This window comes from Hyposmocoma kahamanoa, unplaced genomic scaffold, assembly GCF_003589595.1.
Source record: "Hyposmocoma kahamanoa isolate Upper Pololo Valley unplaced genomic scaffold, ASM358959v1 76, whole genome shotgun sequence".
NCBI lineage: Eukaryota > Metazoa > Arthropoda > Insecta > Lepidoptera > Cosmopterigidae > Hyposmocoma > Hyposmocoma kahamanoa.
Window position 1 is genome coordinate 11,257,345 of NW_020653900.1, and position 15,389 is coordinate 11,272,733.

Here is a 15,389-nt window from a genome sequence, read left to right on the forward strand (position 1 = left end):
CCAAAACTACCATGGAAATTTCTATGCATATCTTATTTTTTATCTCATTTAATCAGCAATTTAATGTCAAATAATTAGACTACACCATGGACGTGCCATCGATACGGCAGTGAAGAGCAGAATAGAATATTAGCTCCATGGCTAGGCACTGACAAACCACTACTCTTCACTTTTAACAGAATACCAAACGTACAAACTCCTGCCATAGTTCACACGTTACCGATATACGATACGATTTAAAATTCGCAGACTTGGAGATCTGGATCGTTGCTGATGCAGGTTTGTTACACATCAGCGGACGTTTTATTTCAAAAAAATGCGAAAAAATGTACATCCTCACTGAATCTGTCAATTTCTTAAGTCTGTCTGGTGGTCTCAAAGTCTGCTAATTTTAAATCATCTCAGTTGTGTGTAGAGTATGACGTTGAATACAACATCCATAGCAATTTTTTAGTATCTGCTCTTCGATGGCATGTCGAAGGCGTAGTGTATTAATATTATATATACACTCCCGGACCCATAATTCGAGCTACCTTGCATTTTTGTCCTAAAAAAATTTTATATAAAAATATAATTAGCATCGATGAAAAAGTTTTCTCCAATATTTTAAATCCAAATTTTCGATAAGGACTTAAGGAAATGACGTTTAGTATACCAGTTTCAAACTTGCATAATAGCATTGTTTAAGCTAAGCATTTAATATTGAAAATGCAAGGTGACTCGAATTATGTGTCCGGGAGTATATTTAATTTGAACACTAAATGGCTGCTTAAACGAGATAAAACTTAAGCTATGCATAGTAATTTCCATAATATTTTTAGTAAGGCAACATCGAATGTTGGTGATTGATTGAATGAATGAATGCCGTCACTCCCATTCCACTAACACTAAACTGCCATTGGAACTAGATTTTAGCAGAATAGCAAATATTATCATAATTGCAATGTAATGTTAGTAGAGTCTCAATGGAATTACAATGACGAGAGGTTTCTGGAAAATTAGCAAGATTGGGTCCATCGTCACTAATTCTCCCCTTCGTGTCAGTCACTTATAGGTGGCCTTGTTATTTGTTACAGTCTTCTCATTAGCTCTTGTTAACGCTCTAATGTCATCAATGAGTGAAGTTCATTTTGATACCGTGGAATAGAACTACTTACAGCGATCTCGGCATCAAGTTTCGCGTATATATCGTGCCGAGGCCGGCGGCGCGCGCGCACGGCATGCCGCAAGGACGTGCTGTCGCGCCCGCACCACCCACCTACGCGCTCGCCTACCACCTCCAACATGTCGGCTACTCGGCTGCAACAAATAATGTACAGGTAATCGAATTGTTAACAGGCACTGGGGATATAATAAGGTACAATAATAATAACCTGCTAGACAATCACACCATTTACCTCTAGGGCTACGTCGACAAGGCGCGACTTGCGCGAGATACTGCTATTCTCGTATAGACATCATTAACTGCCTCCGTGACCGAACAGTTACCATGCTGGACTGCCACAGGTTCGATTCCCGGGCCGGGAGTAATATTTGTATGGCCTACATTTATTTCTCTCGTGAGTTTGGATGTAATTTGTGGTTATGTGTGTCTCCATGGCACCCGCGACTCAGAGTTTTCCTAGTGCGGAGCTAGGAGTGTGTGCAGTGTTATTATTATTAAGTCGCGCCCTGTCGTGCTAGCCCTACTGGTTTCAAACTCAAGGATTCGAGTACCAGAGCAACGAACTTCACTCTCTGGCGCTCATCAGAACATCTGGGAAGGAATCGAATTCGGAAGTTTTCAGTTCAACGAGCGCCCACTGTCTAAACCATTAGGCCACAGATGTCGTCAATGGCGTGGTGAACCTTGTCCGAAATATTGTATTTTTTTATATTACAAAATGTTAGGACGAACAAGTCATGCGCCTGGTGGTAAGGGACAAGCCTATCCATAACAGTTAGTGCCACTCAGAGCTTTAAATCGCCAAGATCTTAGGAGTGTTGCCACCGTGCCCATCACCCTGAGGTATAAGTTGACAAGTCCCATAAGCCTGTAATTTCACCAGCTCCCTTGCCCTCCCAAACCGGAATGCAGTAATAAAATAAGAAAGTTATTACTGTGAGAACAACTTACCCTGGGAACTTCCAGTCCCGGTCTCTCCTACTTCTTTGGACGAACTGTTTCTCAAAAAGCTAATGGCAAAATCACTCTGCCTCCCAAAACGATCTAGACTTTTTGACTGAACTGGGCTGTATGTCTAAATCAGATGGAAATAAGATCAAAATACCGACGTAATTGATGCAAAGTGTGGTACACTTATTCGCTCCAAGGTTGCGTAACTGTCAGGATGCGTTTTTCTAACTACCCAAGATTACAATTATTGTAAGTAGCACTAAAACTCCTTGTGAAAGAATTCGACTAAGGAAGTACTGCCACCTTACCTATTTCTGCCGCCAAGCGGTAATGTGAGCATTACTGCGTTTCGGTTTTAAAGAGTAAGTTTGCTGGTGAATTTACAGGCACATGGGACTCATCAACTTATGTCTCAGGGTGACGAGTGTGGTGGCAGTGCCCCACAGATCTTTGCGATTTAAAGCTCTGAGTGGTTCTGCAACTGCTATAGACAGGCGTGTTTCACCACCAGGCACACGACTTGTTTGTCCCCTTAACCGGTCCCTGTAGAATTTTTTTGACTTTACGTTAAAATAGATAATTCTCAAATGCACACTTCAGTAGCAAGATAAAAAAAACCTCTGCATACAACGAAAATGTAACAAATGCAATATAACTAAAGTATTCATTGCACATCTTAAATTTACATAGTATTAAAATTTTCCAACAATACAATGGTGTCACAAGGAGCAACAATATAAATTAACGAGTGTTGTAATAAATCAACAACAATATTTTCTACACGTGACGACCACATATCGCGACTCCTGTGAAACACAGACTTAGCTGCAGAAATTGAGATAGTGACTTTATAGTGTCATTGTGTATTTCTGTTACCAGATCCATTGAAAAACAGTGTTGTAGCACCTTCAGTGAGACGACAATACGCTGAGTGGATAACGGATTCCCTAACAGCACAGCGCACACGCTGCAAGTCTTGTGAATTATTATTCGTTACATTAATTATTTATTTAAGTTTTCTTTTTTATTTATTTATTTTTTTCAGTCACATTATTTAATAAATGGGTTGTAATGAGGCATTTTGTGCTTTCCCTTTGCTTTAAATCTAATGTTGTAGTCGCAAACTGTTATGTATTTTTTAGTAATGTAATTCGTGTGTACTGCGCTTTCATACGGAATAAACGATTTCTATTCTATTCTATTATATTCTAATGATGCCAAAGTATTGCCTAATGCCTAACGCGGAAGTTATAGGAAAAAACAGAGACTTTGCATAATGCATATTGAAATAACGCGTACACACTCATAACCCCGCACAAGGGAAACCCCGAGTCGCGGGTGCCATGGACAACCACACATACACAACCACAAATTACACCCAAACTCACGAGAGAAATAAATATACGCTTTACAAATATTTCTCCCGGCCCGGGAATCGAACCTCTACGTGGCTGACCAGCATGGTAACCCTTCGACCAAGGAGGCAGTTAAGTATATCTAACATTTAAGAGCTCTTAAAATGTGCACAGTAGTCCCAAAAACAAATAAAACTTTTAACACATTTTCTGCAAATTTCACGAAAGTAAGTTAAGGCTCCGTTTCACTGGAGGTGCGATATCACCACATATTTATATAATAATAATAATAATTCATTTATTTGTGAAAACACAGGTTAGATATGCAAGTTGACATGTACAAAATGAGTAGGTATAGTTTCACTGTGTCCGGCCAAACATTTGGCATACAAACATATTGAAAGTACACATATTTGGTATATGAATATTATAATACAAACACAATTACCGGTATTGACAATATAAAAATGAAAAAAAAAAAAGAGAATATATTTAAAGTATTACATATGTTTATAATATCGTTAGTATTCAAGAATGTCAGATCAATTATTAATGTCCAAAATAGTGAATATACATAATAAAAACAAATTAATTCATTCCAACCATTAAATTACAAAAGTCAAGTGGCTTTGTCAGGTGAAAAAGATTAAGTTATGGTGTCATTTAAGAATTCGTTGATGTCATATAGTAACATTTATCTATTAATAAATTGCTCAACACATTTTTTATATTGTTCCTATCCGATATAACTGCTGTATGTGACAATTATCTTATAACTGACGATCTTACTTTGTTTTTAAAGTGAAGCTGTCGTAAACCTTTTTATATTTTTTATTTATACATCCTAGGAAAATTCACGGACAAATATAACATTTATAGTATATTAAACAAGTAATCCAACGCCATCGACGAATTTCCACCAACATGAAACATAATAAAGTGCTTAGCAAGCCAAAATAAGATTTTTTTTATGAAAAATGCAAAAAAAAGAACACAATAAAAAAAAACAAAAATAATAGACAATTATGTAATTATCGCCAGTCACGTGATGTGTCAAAGTGACTGTATGGTCATTTCTCGCCTGTTTGTGTCTATGCTTGTACAAAACAAATTCAGAGCGATTTACTGTCACATTGTTAAAAAGGCGCAATGCACGCACCATGTACGTGTTTTTTATATAGTAAATAATATAAGAATTAATATTTCTTTCATAGGAAAGCAAAATACACTTTGATTAAACTGTACTACTCATTCGTAAGGCAAATTCAACAGAAAAAAAGGAGTTAGAAACTCCAGGGGATGCTTTTTGTAAATAAACAATTGTTATACATTTATAATTTGTAATATTTATTTCAAATACAGACCGATATAACTTGCAAGAGCTAAACAGGTCACTACTATGGATTTAAGTCATACAAATACGCAGAAGAAACTGAACAATAACCTTGAATGTTAAGTTTTTCTTTTACTATAGCTTTGCTTCGTAAATGGCAAACTTTGAATATAAACAGGATTTTTTTAATAATATCAAGTGACGGAATAAACAAGTCGTGCGCCTGACGATAAGCTACGCCTGTTCATAATAGTCGCAGAGCCACTAAGAGCTTTAAGTCGCAAAGATTTGAGGGGAACTGCCACAGCGCCCGTCAAAGTCAAAGAATCATTTATTCCATAGGAATAATAAATTTACAATTAAAAACGTCACATTTAAGCTACTGCTCGTTCACTACGCTGACTTCACTGAGAAGAACGAGCAAGAAACTCTAGGGATTGCTCTTTTCAAATAAACTTAAATGCTATGGAATACACTTTGAATCAAATTTGTATGGATTTTGGAGCCATGTCGTCTTTCCATACATCTTTATCTACTAAACTAAACTTAGGAAATGATAATCTTAATATATGCTCCGGAATCTTATTGTAAAAACCTATACAGTTCCCCATAAAAGAGTTGTTTACCTTGGTTAAACGACTCTTTTATACGGTTACGCTTGGTTACGTCACCCTGAGGCGTAAGTTGACAAGTCTCAGGTGCCTGTAATTTCACCAGCACTTTTACCCCCCGCTCACACGGCATTGTAATGCACGTCTTTTTGCAGTATAAATATTAAAAGTGGCGCGCGTGCAAAGTGCCTCTAAGTGAATGATTCCTTCTTTTTTAATAAAACTGGACACGTGACTATTGTTGCTTTGGAGAATCGTTGTACCGTGAATAGTGATTGGATTGCATTTGTTTGCCAGAAGTTATTGAGACTGTCGAACAGTATGAAAAATATGTTTCAGAGATTGTCACCGAGAGTGCCACAACAAATGTTTTCAAAATTGGTTCATTCGTACGAAAAAGTGCATTAACGCTAACGGAGAATATTTTGAGAAACAATAAATTCATTTCTGACCATTTATAGTATTTTTTTCTTAATTATCCCGGAAACTAACAGTGCGCCAAACGTAGTGCAGCTCCTTGTGAAAGAGTTCACCTAGGGAAGTATTGCTATACCTCTTTCTGCAGCGAAGCAGTAATGGAGCAATACCATGCTTCGGTTTCGAAGGGTGTAGGGGAAACTAAAGGGACATGGGACTTGTCAACTTTGTATCAGGTTGACGGGAGCAGTGCATATAAGTCCTCAAATCTTTGCAATTTTTAGTGGCACTGCAAAGCGCGCGTTTATTTGACACGAATTTCACGTACACGCGTGCACTTGTTTAGAGACCGAACTGTTATAGCAAAATACGCTCTATTTATTTAGCATTTACATTTTAACTTAAATGACCAAACAAATGTGGCGCGCGCGCGAGTCTGGCTTGCCTTTGACCTACGCGGCGGCCAAGCGGCTACCGCGCGGCCATCGCGCGGTTATATTTCTCATTTTCCGAGAAATTTAAATATTGTTGCCTAGTAAATAGAATTCAGATTCGCCATTAACGTACGTGAAAGCGTGGTAGACGAACGGCAACCGCTCGGCAGCAGTAAGAAAACTTTCGTGTTCGTGTAACTGGGCGCTTATGATCAGGCGTGTCGCTTACCGCCAGGCATAAGACTTGTTCATCCCGTCACTTGATATCATAAAAATTTGCTCTATATACGTACAAAAGTTAAAACCTAACCTAAAACCTAAAAACCCAAATTTTGATGAATATTCTTGAAATTTTATCAACATTGAATGGTTGACTTTTTGGCCCTTACGTGTCATTTACACTGCCGGCAATTGATCATGATTTTGCGTAGCACGAATTTGTTTTTGTATATATTTCCATTGTTTTCAACGTAGATACCACGTTGTTTACTTTACATTTGAAACGCAATTCAAACTGAAATAATTTTCAATGTGCTCATTGTCTGTCATCACAGCAGTTACTTATCAACACGTTATCCGTATATTAAAAATAAATAAGCCTATTTCTACGTATTTGAAAAAAACATAATATTTTTTCGGCTTTCCCTAAAAAACCTGCCTTACAAACTAATATTATAATAATTCATAGAGATGTAAGAAAGAAGAGCTCACGGATGGACTGAGTTTTCGAAGGACCATGTTTATTATCACTATTTATGTAGAGGCTTGGTTTCAGGCTGTATTGAGTAGATTTAATAACAAAATGGCACCTGAGGTGTGACATATTTATTCTGCCGTCATGTAGGTAGTAAGGACGTACATGCGAGAATTTTACAATATTTTCTTTTATTGTGTTGGTATGACTTATGTACTAATGCCAACTTAATAATTATTGGGGTTTCCAACAATAATGATCCTTAGCTATGTTTGATGAACATCTGCGCGGCTTTTCCTAGTTAGTGAAGGAATCTCAACATATTATGAGCAACGTATATTATAATAACAATTGTCGCAAATGCGTACCCTGACACCTTTCCCCTACAAATACAACCAGTCTCTATCACTAACGTATGTGTGTTGGTGTATACTAAGACACACACACACATTCAAACCAACGCACACACACGTAGTCACATTCACTCGCATACTCACATTTACTCTTGCATATCCTTTTGCGGAGATTTGATACTTCTTACTTAAAAAAAACATTTAGGTATGTTAATTTTTTGCCAATTTTTGAATGTTTTTAATGTTAATATTATTTTTACCCTCCAAATTTTCCAAACCGTTTAGTGACTAGTATTCGTCAGGAGAAGTACTGCCACCTTACCTATCGCCAAGCGGTAATGTGGGATTTACTGCATTCCGGTTTTGAAGGGTACGTGTGCTAATGAAATTACAGGCACATAGGACTTGTCAACTTATGTCTCAGGGTGACGGATTCAGTGTCAATGCCCTTCAGGAGGCCTACCATAACCTTTCAAAAAACAATGTTACTTCAATGTAAGCTTATAGTAAGCTTATTATAATTTTACTAATATTCGTACCATGACAAACCTATCAACAAAGTAATATTTTATTGCTAAAGTGACTGAAAGAACGAATGATTTCCCAATATTGTCTATTCCTTAGTAAAAATAGGAAAGAAATAATGCTATATTTTTTTTTTTTTAAATTTTAACTGCCAAAAAAAGAGAAGTATGTAATAATGAAATCTATTAAAATTACGTTGTTTTCAATTACTTTTCCGCATTTTCATGAAAAAAAGAAATAAAACAAGCCAAGTGTTGACATTTACTCAACATTTAGACAATAAATTCGAAAATAATATTGTTTCCATTGCATCCGCGTATAACTATTTTATGATTGCTAAATTTGACATAAGAACAATATTACTTTAATGTTAAAGTCGCGTCATAGTACGAACTGAGTGAATGAATAGTCACAAAACTGCTAATAAAACATCATAGTTTTAACATTAGAATAAGCTTACTTTATGCGCGTCATGGTATGAAAAGTCAATGTAAGGTTAAAATAATATTGTTTTAAGAGGTTGTGGTAGGCCTCCTGATCTTTGCGATATAAAGTTCTGAGTGGGACTGCAACTGCTATGGACAGGCGCGTCTACTCGATTACCACTAGGCGTACGACTTGTCCATCCGGTCACTTGATATCATAAAAGAAACCACTAAATTATGTTTAACGTAAGATGAAAAGAACCCTAAAGTTACATATTAAAACCACACATAAACTACATTTCCTTGTTTCATATAGTGCTTTTCAGTGTTTCGGATCACAGAGAGTCCTTGAGCAAGAATGATATCGTTTAATTTGTGTATCAGCTCATTTGTTTTACATGTATTTAATGCAATTCCACACACGTGCCTGTAAATACACAAAAACTAAAGGGTGTGTTTAATATTAAATATATAAATTATAGTCATATCGCTGTATGAAAGGGGTCCAAATATCTTTGTTTGCATCGCGGTCTGTCCAACATCCGCCATTTTGAAAACCACGATCTCGAGTTACGTATTGAAAGCGGGAAAATCGGTTTAAAAAAAATTACAAGAAAGAGCAGTTACGAGACTAAATTACAAATAAATGAAATTAGACTAAATGCATATAGGCATAATCGCTAGGCTGCGCCTGCAACGTAGATTTCCGTAGCAGTAGAACTCCTTGGGAAAGACTTCGTCCAGGGAAATATTGCCACCTTACCTATTTCTGCCGCCAACCAGTAGTGAGCATTACTGCGGTTTGAAAGGGCAGGGGTGCTAGTGAAATTACAGGCACATGGGACTTCTCAAGGGTGATGGGCGCAGTGGCAGTACCCCTAAGATCTTTGCGCTTCCACTGTAAATTTTATGGAATGGCGTGTCCTTACCACCAGGCGTACGACTTGTCCGTCCCATCACTTGGTATTATAAAATAAACATACCTATACAAAAAAGCCGTGGTAACCTAATGGTTTATGACCTACTGCCTGTCAAGCAGAGGGTCGTGGCTTCGAATCCGGCTCGCACCTCTGAGTTTCTCGAAATTTATGTGCGTTTAATTTGAAATTAGCTTTCTAGTGAAGGAAAACATCGTGATGAAACCTGCATGTTGAAGAAGGTTCACAACCCTCGGAAAACGTGTGAAGTCCCCAACCCGCATTGGGCCAGCGTTGCGGACTATGGCCTAAACCCTCGTCTGAAAGGAGACCCGTGCCCAGTAGTGGGACGTATAAATGGGTAGATGATGATGAAGGTACATAGGCACGTGAGCTATATCCAGTGGCTCTACCACGCCAGAAAAAAATGTTCTGTGGGCCCTACTCTCGAAGCACGAAATCCGTAGTTACGGCCGTTTTCTCTCTATGGATTACCTATAGACTTGAAACTAGATTTTTTTACGCGCACACACTCATAGCCTCGCACTAGAGAAACCCTGTATCGCGGGTGCCATGGACACACACATAGACAACCATAAATTACACCTAAATTCACGAGTGAAGTAAATGTAGACCATACAAATATTTCTCCTGGCCGGGGAATCGAATCCCGGACCTCTGCGTGGTAGTCCATTATGGGAACCGTTCGGCCACGGAGGCAGTTGAATTTGGTCTAGAACTAAGGATATAATGACAATGCGATTTGATAGTTTCGAACGGACCGTTTGACAGTATCGAATGGGCCCATCTATTGTTAACGAACTTCGAGAGTAGTCCCGTAAGTCATCCATAGTGGGAAAACGGCCGTAACTAGGGATTATACCCCAGCCCTTATGGCGTCGTAACTCCCGTGGCCACCCACAAAACTGATGATAATCAACAAAGAAATCAGTAAGAAACAAAAACGTTTTAGCGGTACAAAGTAATTACGGAATCATTGACAGTCAGTAGATAACCTTAAATAATGTCTTCTTTGATAATACTTCTTTGTGTTAATAATTTTGTGATGCAAATTGCATTCCAGGAAACTTTAATTGAAATTTGATGGCAATATTCTAATTGGTGTTACATCAACTATTTTTAATTAATTTTTATCGCAATATGTGCACACGGCAGTGTGTCAGACAACGTTCGAAAACAAAAGGCGGCACACTGACAGCGTGTTTTATCACGAAAAATTAATAAGAATAATATTTTTTTATATATAATACTAAGTGACGGGGCGAACAAGCAGTTGCAGTGCAGTTAATATTTATTAATTAATGTCAATTGAGAATAAAAGGGTTTCACTGACGCTTTATGGCTTTATTTGCGTATCAGCCAAGTTAATGTAAGACGCTTTAAAGCGTCCACGGCGGTCAAAGGTTTAAATCGCAAAGATTTGAAGGGCATTGCCACTGCCCACGTCACCCTTGGATATGTCCAACTTATTATTGTCAGCTATGGTTGACAAGTCCCAAGTGCCTGTAATTTCACCTTAACCTCAAAACCGGAACGCAGTAATGCACACATGACAGGTTGTCGGCATAAACAGGTAAGGTGACAGTACTTCCTTGGACGAACTCTTTTACAAGGACCTGCTGCAAAAAAATATAATATATAATAATAATAATAATTTACTATAAAACAACACCAATGGCCAGATCTCGAAATTAAAGACTTAACCACTGGCTGGCATCAATTGCATACTTAAACATATTGTTTTCATACCTATGTAGGTATGACATATAGTTTATACGTAAGTCCCATAAAGTTATCCCACAAGAATGCGCATGTGAAAAAATAGGGCCAAGTCTGAGAATATCAAGTATACAACCAGAAATAGAGACAAAATAAAGGCCATCCATCCCTGGCAACTCATCAGGCAAATGGGCCTTATATCACTTTTAAGTATCAATTTTCGTTTGCGCTGAAATCACAAATTAGAAAACTGAAATAGTACTGCGCCTACAACTGACCTGTGTGTACGTTTCCGTATATTCCAAAAATATTCTGTATTTATTGTAATAAAGATAATATATTTAACAATAGGGGCTGTTCCATTCGGTGGTGCGGGAACAGTAAAACATCTAATTACAAAACATCTAATTACATCACATTTCATCGGTAATTAAATATGTAATTTTGTAATATTAGTCCATTACAGCAAAGCTCAAGTCAAACTAGACGATTTGAAGTGAAACAATTGACTACACCCGTCAATTGTTTCGAATTCGGGCTAGCCAATCGGAGCGCAGTTGTCACAGTAATGATTTGGCAGAATAGTTTTCAAACAAATTAAATGATATTTTGTCTTTATTCTGGTTATATAGTCGATGTCTGAGAACGATGAGCAAGTGGATTTGTAGGCTTAGTCGATAAAAGAATGACATATAAGTGGGTGTCGGCTTCAGGTAAAGTTTCTTGAAAATAATATACAGTGACAATGGGCAAATCTGAAGCAACATATCAAGCATTGGTATGTAATTTATACAAATCCAACAATCTGTTATAAAACATTATCTCTACTCGTAACGAACACCCTAATCGTTTGAAAAATATTACTTGCTTACTACAAGAACCTTAAACTTGGCAATTTTTTTCATAAATGTAATTTATTTATAATAAAATTATGACACAAATCTAAATAAATAGGCAAATTTATTTAGATTACTACATTTTGTACCTATTGTGACAAATGTGATAAAGAACATTAGCTATTAAAATAAATTACAAACGCGTGATAACTTGCAAAATTGAAAATGCTATAGAAAAAAGTCGAAATATTTTTGACGTGCCTCTGAAAAGAAAATAGTAATATTTTTATATATTACCGTCATTACAATGAAGTAATATCACTACATGCAATTAATATCAGTGTTACCTATGAAACATTCGATATTGAGGTCATTGTTCATCTATAATGTCAGAGTTTTATAATTATCACGTAGAGTGATAATAATAGAGCATATTTTAAGATGTGACTCAAAAGAAGTCACAAAGAGGTCACAAATCATCGGAGAACGAACTATTATTAGTGATTAAAATTTAATTACTTCGCTCTAATTATTTTTGCGTTTTAGAATTTGAATATTTTTTTTATAACATCAAGTGATGGGATCCACAAGTCGTGCGCCTGATGGTAAGCTACACCTGTCCATGACAATTAGGCGATTAACACACTGCACCGCGCCTCGCGACGGAGCGCGACACGTGGAATCAAGCGCGCGGTGGCGGAGACGCAGATGTGCGTCAAAGCGCGGTTAAATCTGCGCGGGGGCAGCGGTCTAGCGGCCCAAAGGAGGCAAATGCTGGTAAACTTCCTGGACATACAGGGACTGTTCTGCATGAACACTTTCTTCAAAAAGTCTTGACGGTGTGTGTCAATAGGTTCAATACCGGTAGCGACCACAGACTTGTCAGAGGTACCCTAAATATCGACTTCAAGGTCGAGAGAAGCCGTATGATGAGATCTCTTATTCTTCCAACACTGCTCCAAACCATGCATGGCTCTGAAACGTTCCAGTTGGAACTGAGCAATCGCTTCGCTTTGCTGGAAACCACGGCAAATGTTGACCTTGAAGGTGTGGTAGGGGTAATTCGCGAAGAGGAAATTAGGCACTTCAGAACACAGCGAGGAGCCCGAAAGTCCAAACTCTCGACTGAGACTCCAGAATTGATGAGGACACGACGCGAGATGCCAGAGGAAGCTTCGTCAGAACCATCCGCAAGTCGGTGAGACGCGACCTCCATAGCTTCAATACGCAACTCATATGAGAAGTTATTGAGAGGAATCGGGGGTCGAAAGTCTTTGCAAAAGACTGGGTAGATGTCAACTGACGAAGCTAAATACCTCGGAAGGTAAAACTGTCACATCAGTTCCAGAAATTCTCGCAGAAGTCGAGGACTGTTACAGCAGTCTATATGCCTCGCGTGCTCCAAAGCCACCCATCGCGAACGACCCAAGAGTAACACTTTCACGCCATTTCACAAACGATAGGAGGGCTCTTAAACAGCTTAATAATGGGAAGGCTCTATCTAATAACCTCTGAGCTTCTCAGGGCAGGAGACCCATTGCTCTGAAAGCTCAAGGAGCTATTCAACGCCGTCATGGCCAATGGGACTACCCCGGAGGCGTGAAGCAGCAGCGTGATAGCTTTGTTTTTCAAGAAGAGACGAAATCCGACTCAAATATTGATGTACAACTTTGTAATAAGTCGGTGGTATTGCTTAGCTGTGACTACATAATCTCAGTACAGAGTACTAAAAAAACCGACTTAAAAAGTACATGGAATTACATCTATTTGCTAAGTTTTATTGAAATATCCTTAAATTCGCCACTACACAGGACTTGACACTGGAGATAAAAAAATCTGTTCTCACTACTCAAAGAATATCGAGAGAAAAACGCCTTGAATTGGAGAAATAGCAAAATCAACAAAAGAAGAATCATGAAAATAGGTTCACAAATACCGGAGTTATCGCGTAACATACATACAAAAAAAACATACAGTCGAATTGAGAACGTCATCCTTTTTTGAAGTCGGTTAAAAAAATTGAATCTCTCCAATAAAGTTAACAATTTTTCAATTGCCAACCTCAGCGGTTAGTGCCGTGGGCGCTACACAAGGAGAGTTTGATTCCCGTTAGAACATTTTGCGAAATCAATCTTTTCAAATTAAATGCTCTGTCTGGCACTCAACACAGGGATCTCCTTTGAGTATGAGCCTGACACACTGTTATTACTCTATGTTACTTCAGATTTTCAAATAGGCGTTAAGGAATCCATAAAAAATATTATAAACAGTTTCTTTAACATTTTGAGTTATTCTTAAAGGTGTTCAATCCTCAAATAAAATATAAATTAAATAATCTGCAACAAACACATAGACAAAGTAAAGTCTGCTGTCTCATTCCATAGCTCCGTGGGAGAATGATACCCTTGATTTGGCGAAAAAGTCTATGGTTAGAATCTAGCCGCATCAAAGGAACTGGGCACAGGTCCTTACGTATTTTTGCCGCCAAGCAGTAATATGAAGTTTACCGGTTTGGAAGGGTAAGTAAGGGTATTGGTGAAATTGCAGGGACATAGGATTTGTCAACTTATATTTAAACTTATATTTCAGGGAGACGGGCATAGTGGCGGTGCCCCTAAGATCGATTTGCTCCGAGTGCCACTGAAACTGTTATGGATAGGTGTGTCGCAGTGAAGTAAATTTTCAATGAAAAACAAAGGCTTTGAGTATTGTTTGGTCTTAGCTAGAGTTAATATTAAAACATCTTCAATAAACAAATAACTTTGTTCCAACAACAGTTAAACGTTATGTTTTAAAGTTCCAACATTATAGAAAATCTAAGGAAACGATTCTGTACACCACGCCTAATACATTGTCAAAATTCTTCGTTAAAAATTGTACCTTACGTCATTTATAGAGCGTTAAAATTTACAATGTAAACAAAAAACTTAATGTGCATGGAAGATATTTCAAAATACGAATGTTTAATAAATAAAAATAAAGAAATTAAACAAACCTTGAAGTAAAGAACCAATATAATATGGCGGTGAAGATGGCGAGCTCAGCGGCACCGCTGGCCACCCTCACATGCTCGACCACGGCCCATACGTTTATCATTGTATCCATCTCGGACCACTCGCCGTTGGACCACACGAACCACTGTTCGCACACTACCTCACTTGTCCCATTACACAGAATTTCACTTATATTTAACGGAATTTTTTAATTCTATATGTATGTATAATGTTTTTAATTTTTTTTTTATGTTTTGAATTAATTTTAAGTTTAACTTAAATTTAGAAAGTCATTTGTAGACTTTTCAAGTCTAAAAATTTATTACGTTCTTGATCACGTCTATGGACCTCAAGATCTGAAGTAAATTTTTATGTTATTTGAAAAGAGAAACAAATTCAAATATAAAATAATTATTCACGGGCTATCGATTCCATTGTAAGTCGATTATATAAAATTAGCACCGAATGGAGCGTTCAAACGGAGCGTACCGACTCGACTAAGCACAAAGTCGAAGTGAGTGAAACATGCGATGTAAACAGAAAAGTAAAGCTAGATGCCCCGTGCCCATCTCCACACGGACCAGTCACTAACACTGGCGTGATAGATAACAAACAAAGCACAAGCATAACTACACGTATT

General features: G+C 37.6%; 1 protein-coding gene across 2 annotated transcripts in view; it reads right to left on the reverse strand.

Moving 5' to 3' along the window:
* Window positions 1-14,893, reverse strand: part of LOC113232376 (glycerol-3-phosphate acyltransferase 1, mitochondrial) — a 79,939-nt gene extending 65,046 nt beyond the window's left edge. For both annotated transcript variants that reach the window (XM_026467069.1, XM_026467068.1), the window contains exons 1-2: window positions 14,752-14,893; window positions 1,158-1,299 (exon numbers count right to left, since the gene is read on the reverse strand). In XM_026467069.1, the coding sequence (XP_026322854.1) occupies window positions 1,158-1,299; window positions 14,752-14,861 (252 nt within the window). In that variant the 5' untranslated portion in view covers window positions 14,862-14,893. The remainder of the gene's footprint in view (window positions 1-1,157; window positions 1,300-14,751) is intronic.
* Window positions 14,894-15,389: the final 496 nt, after the last annotated feature.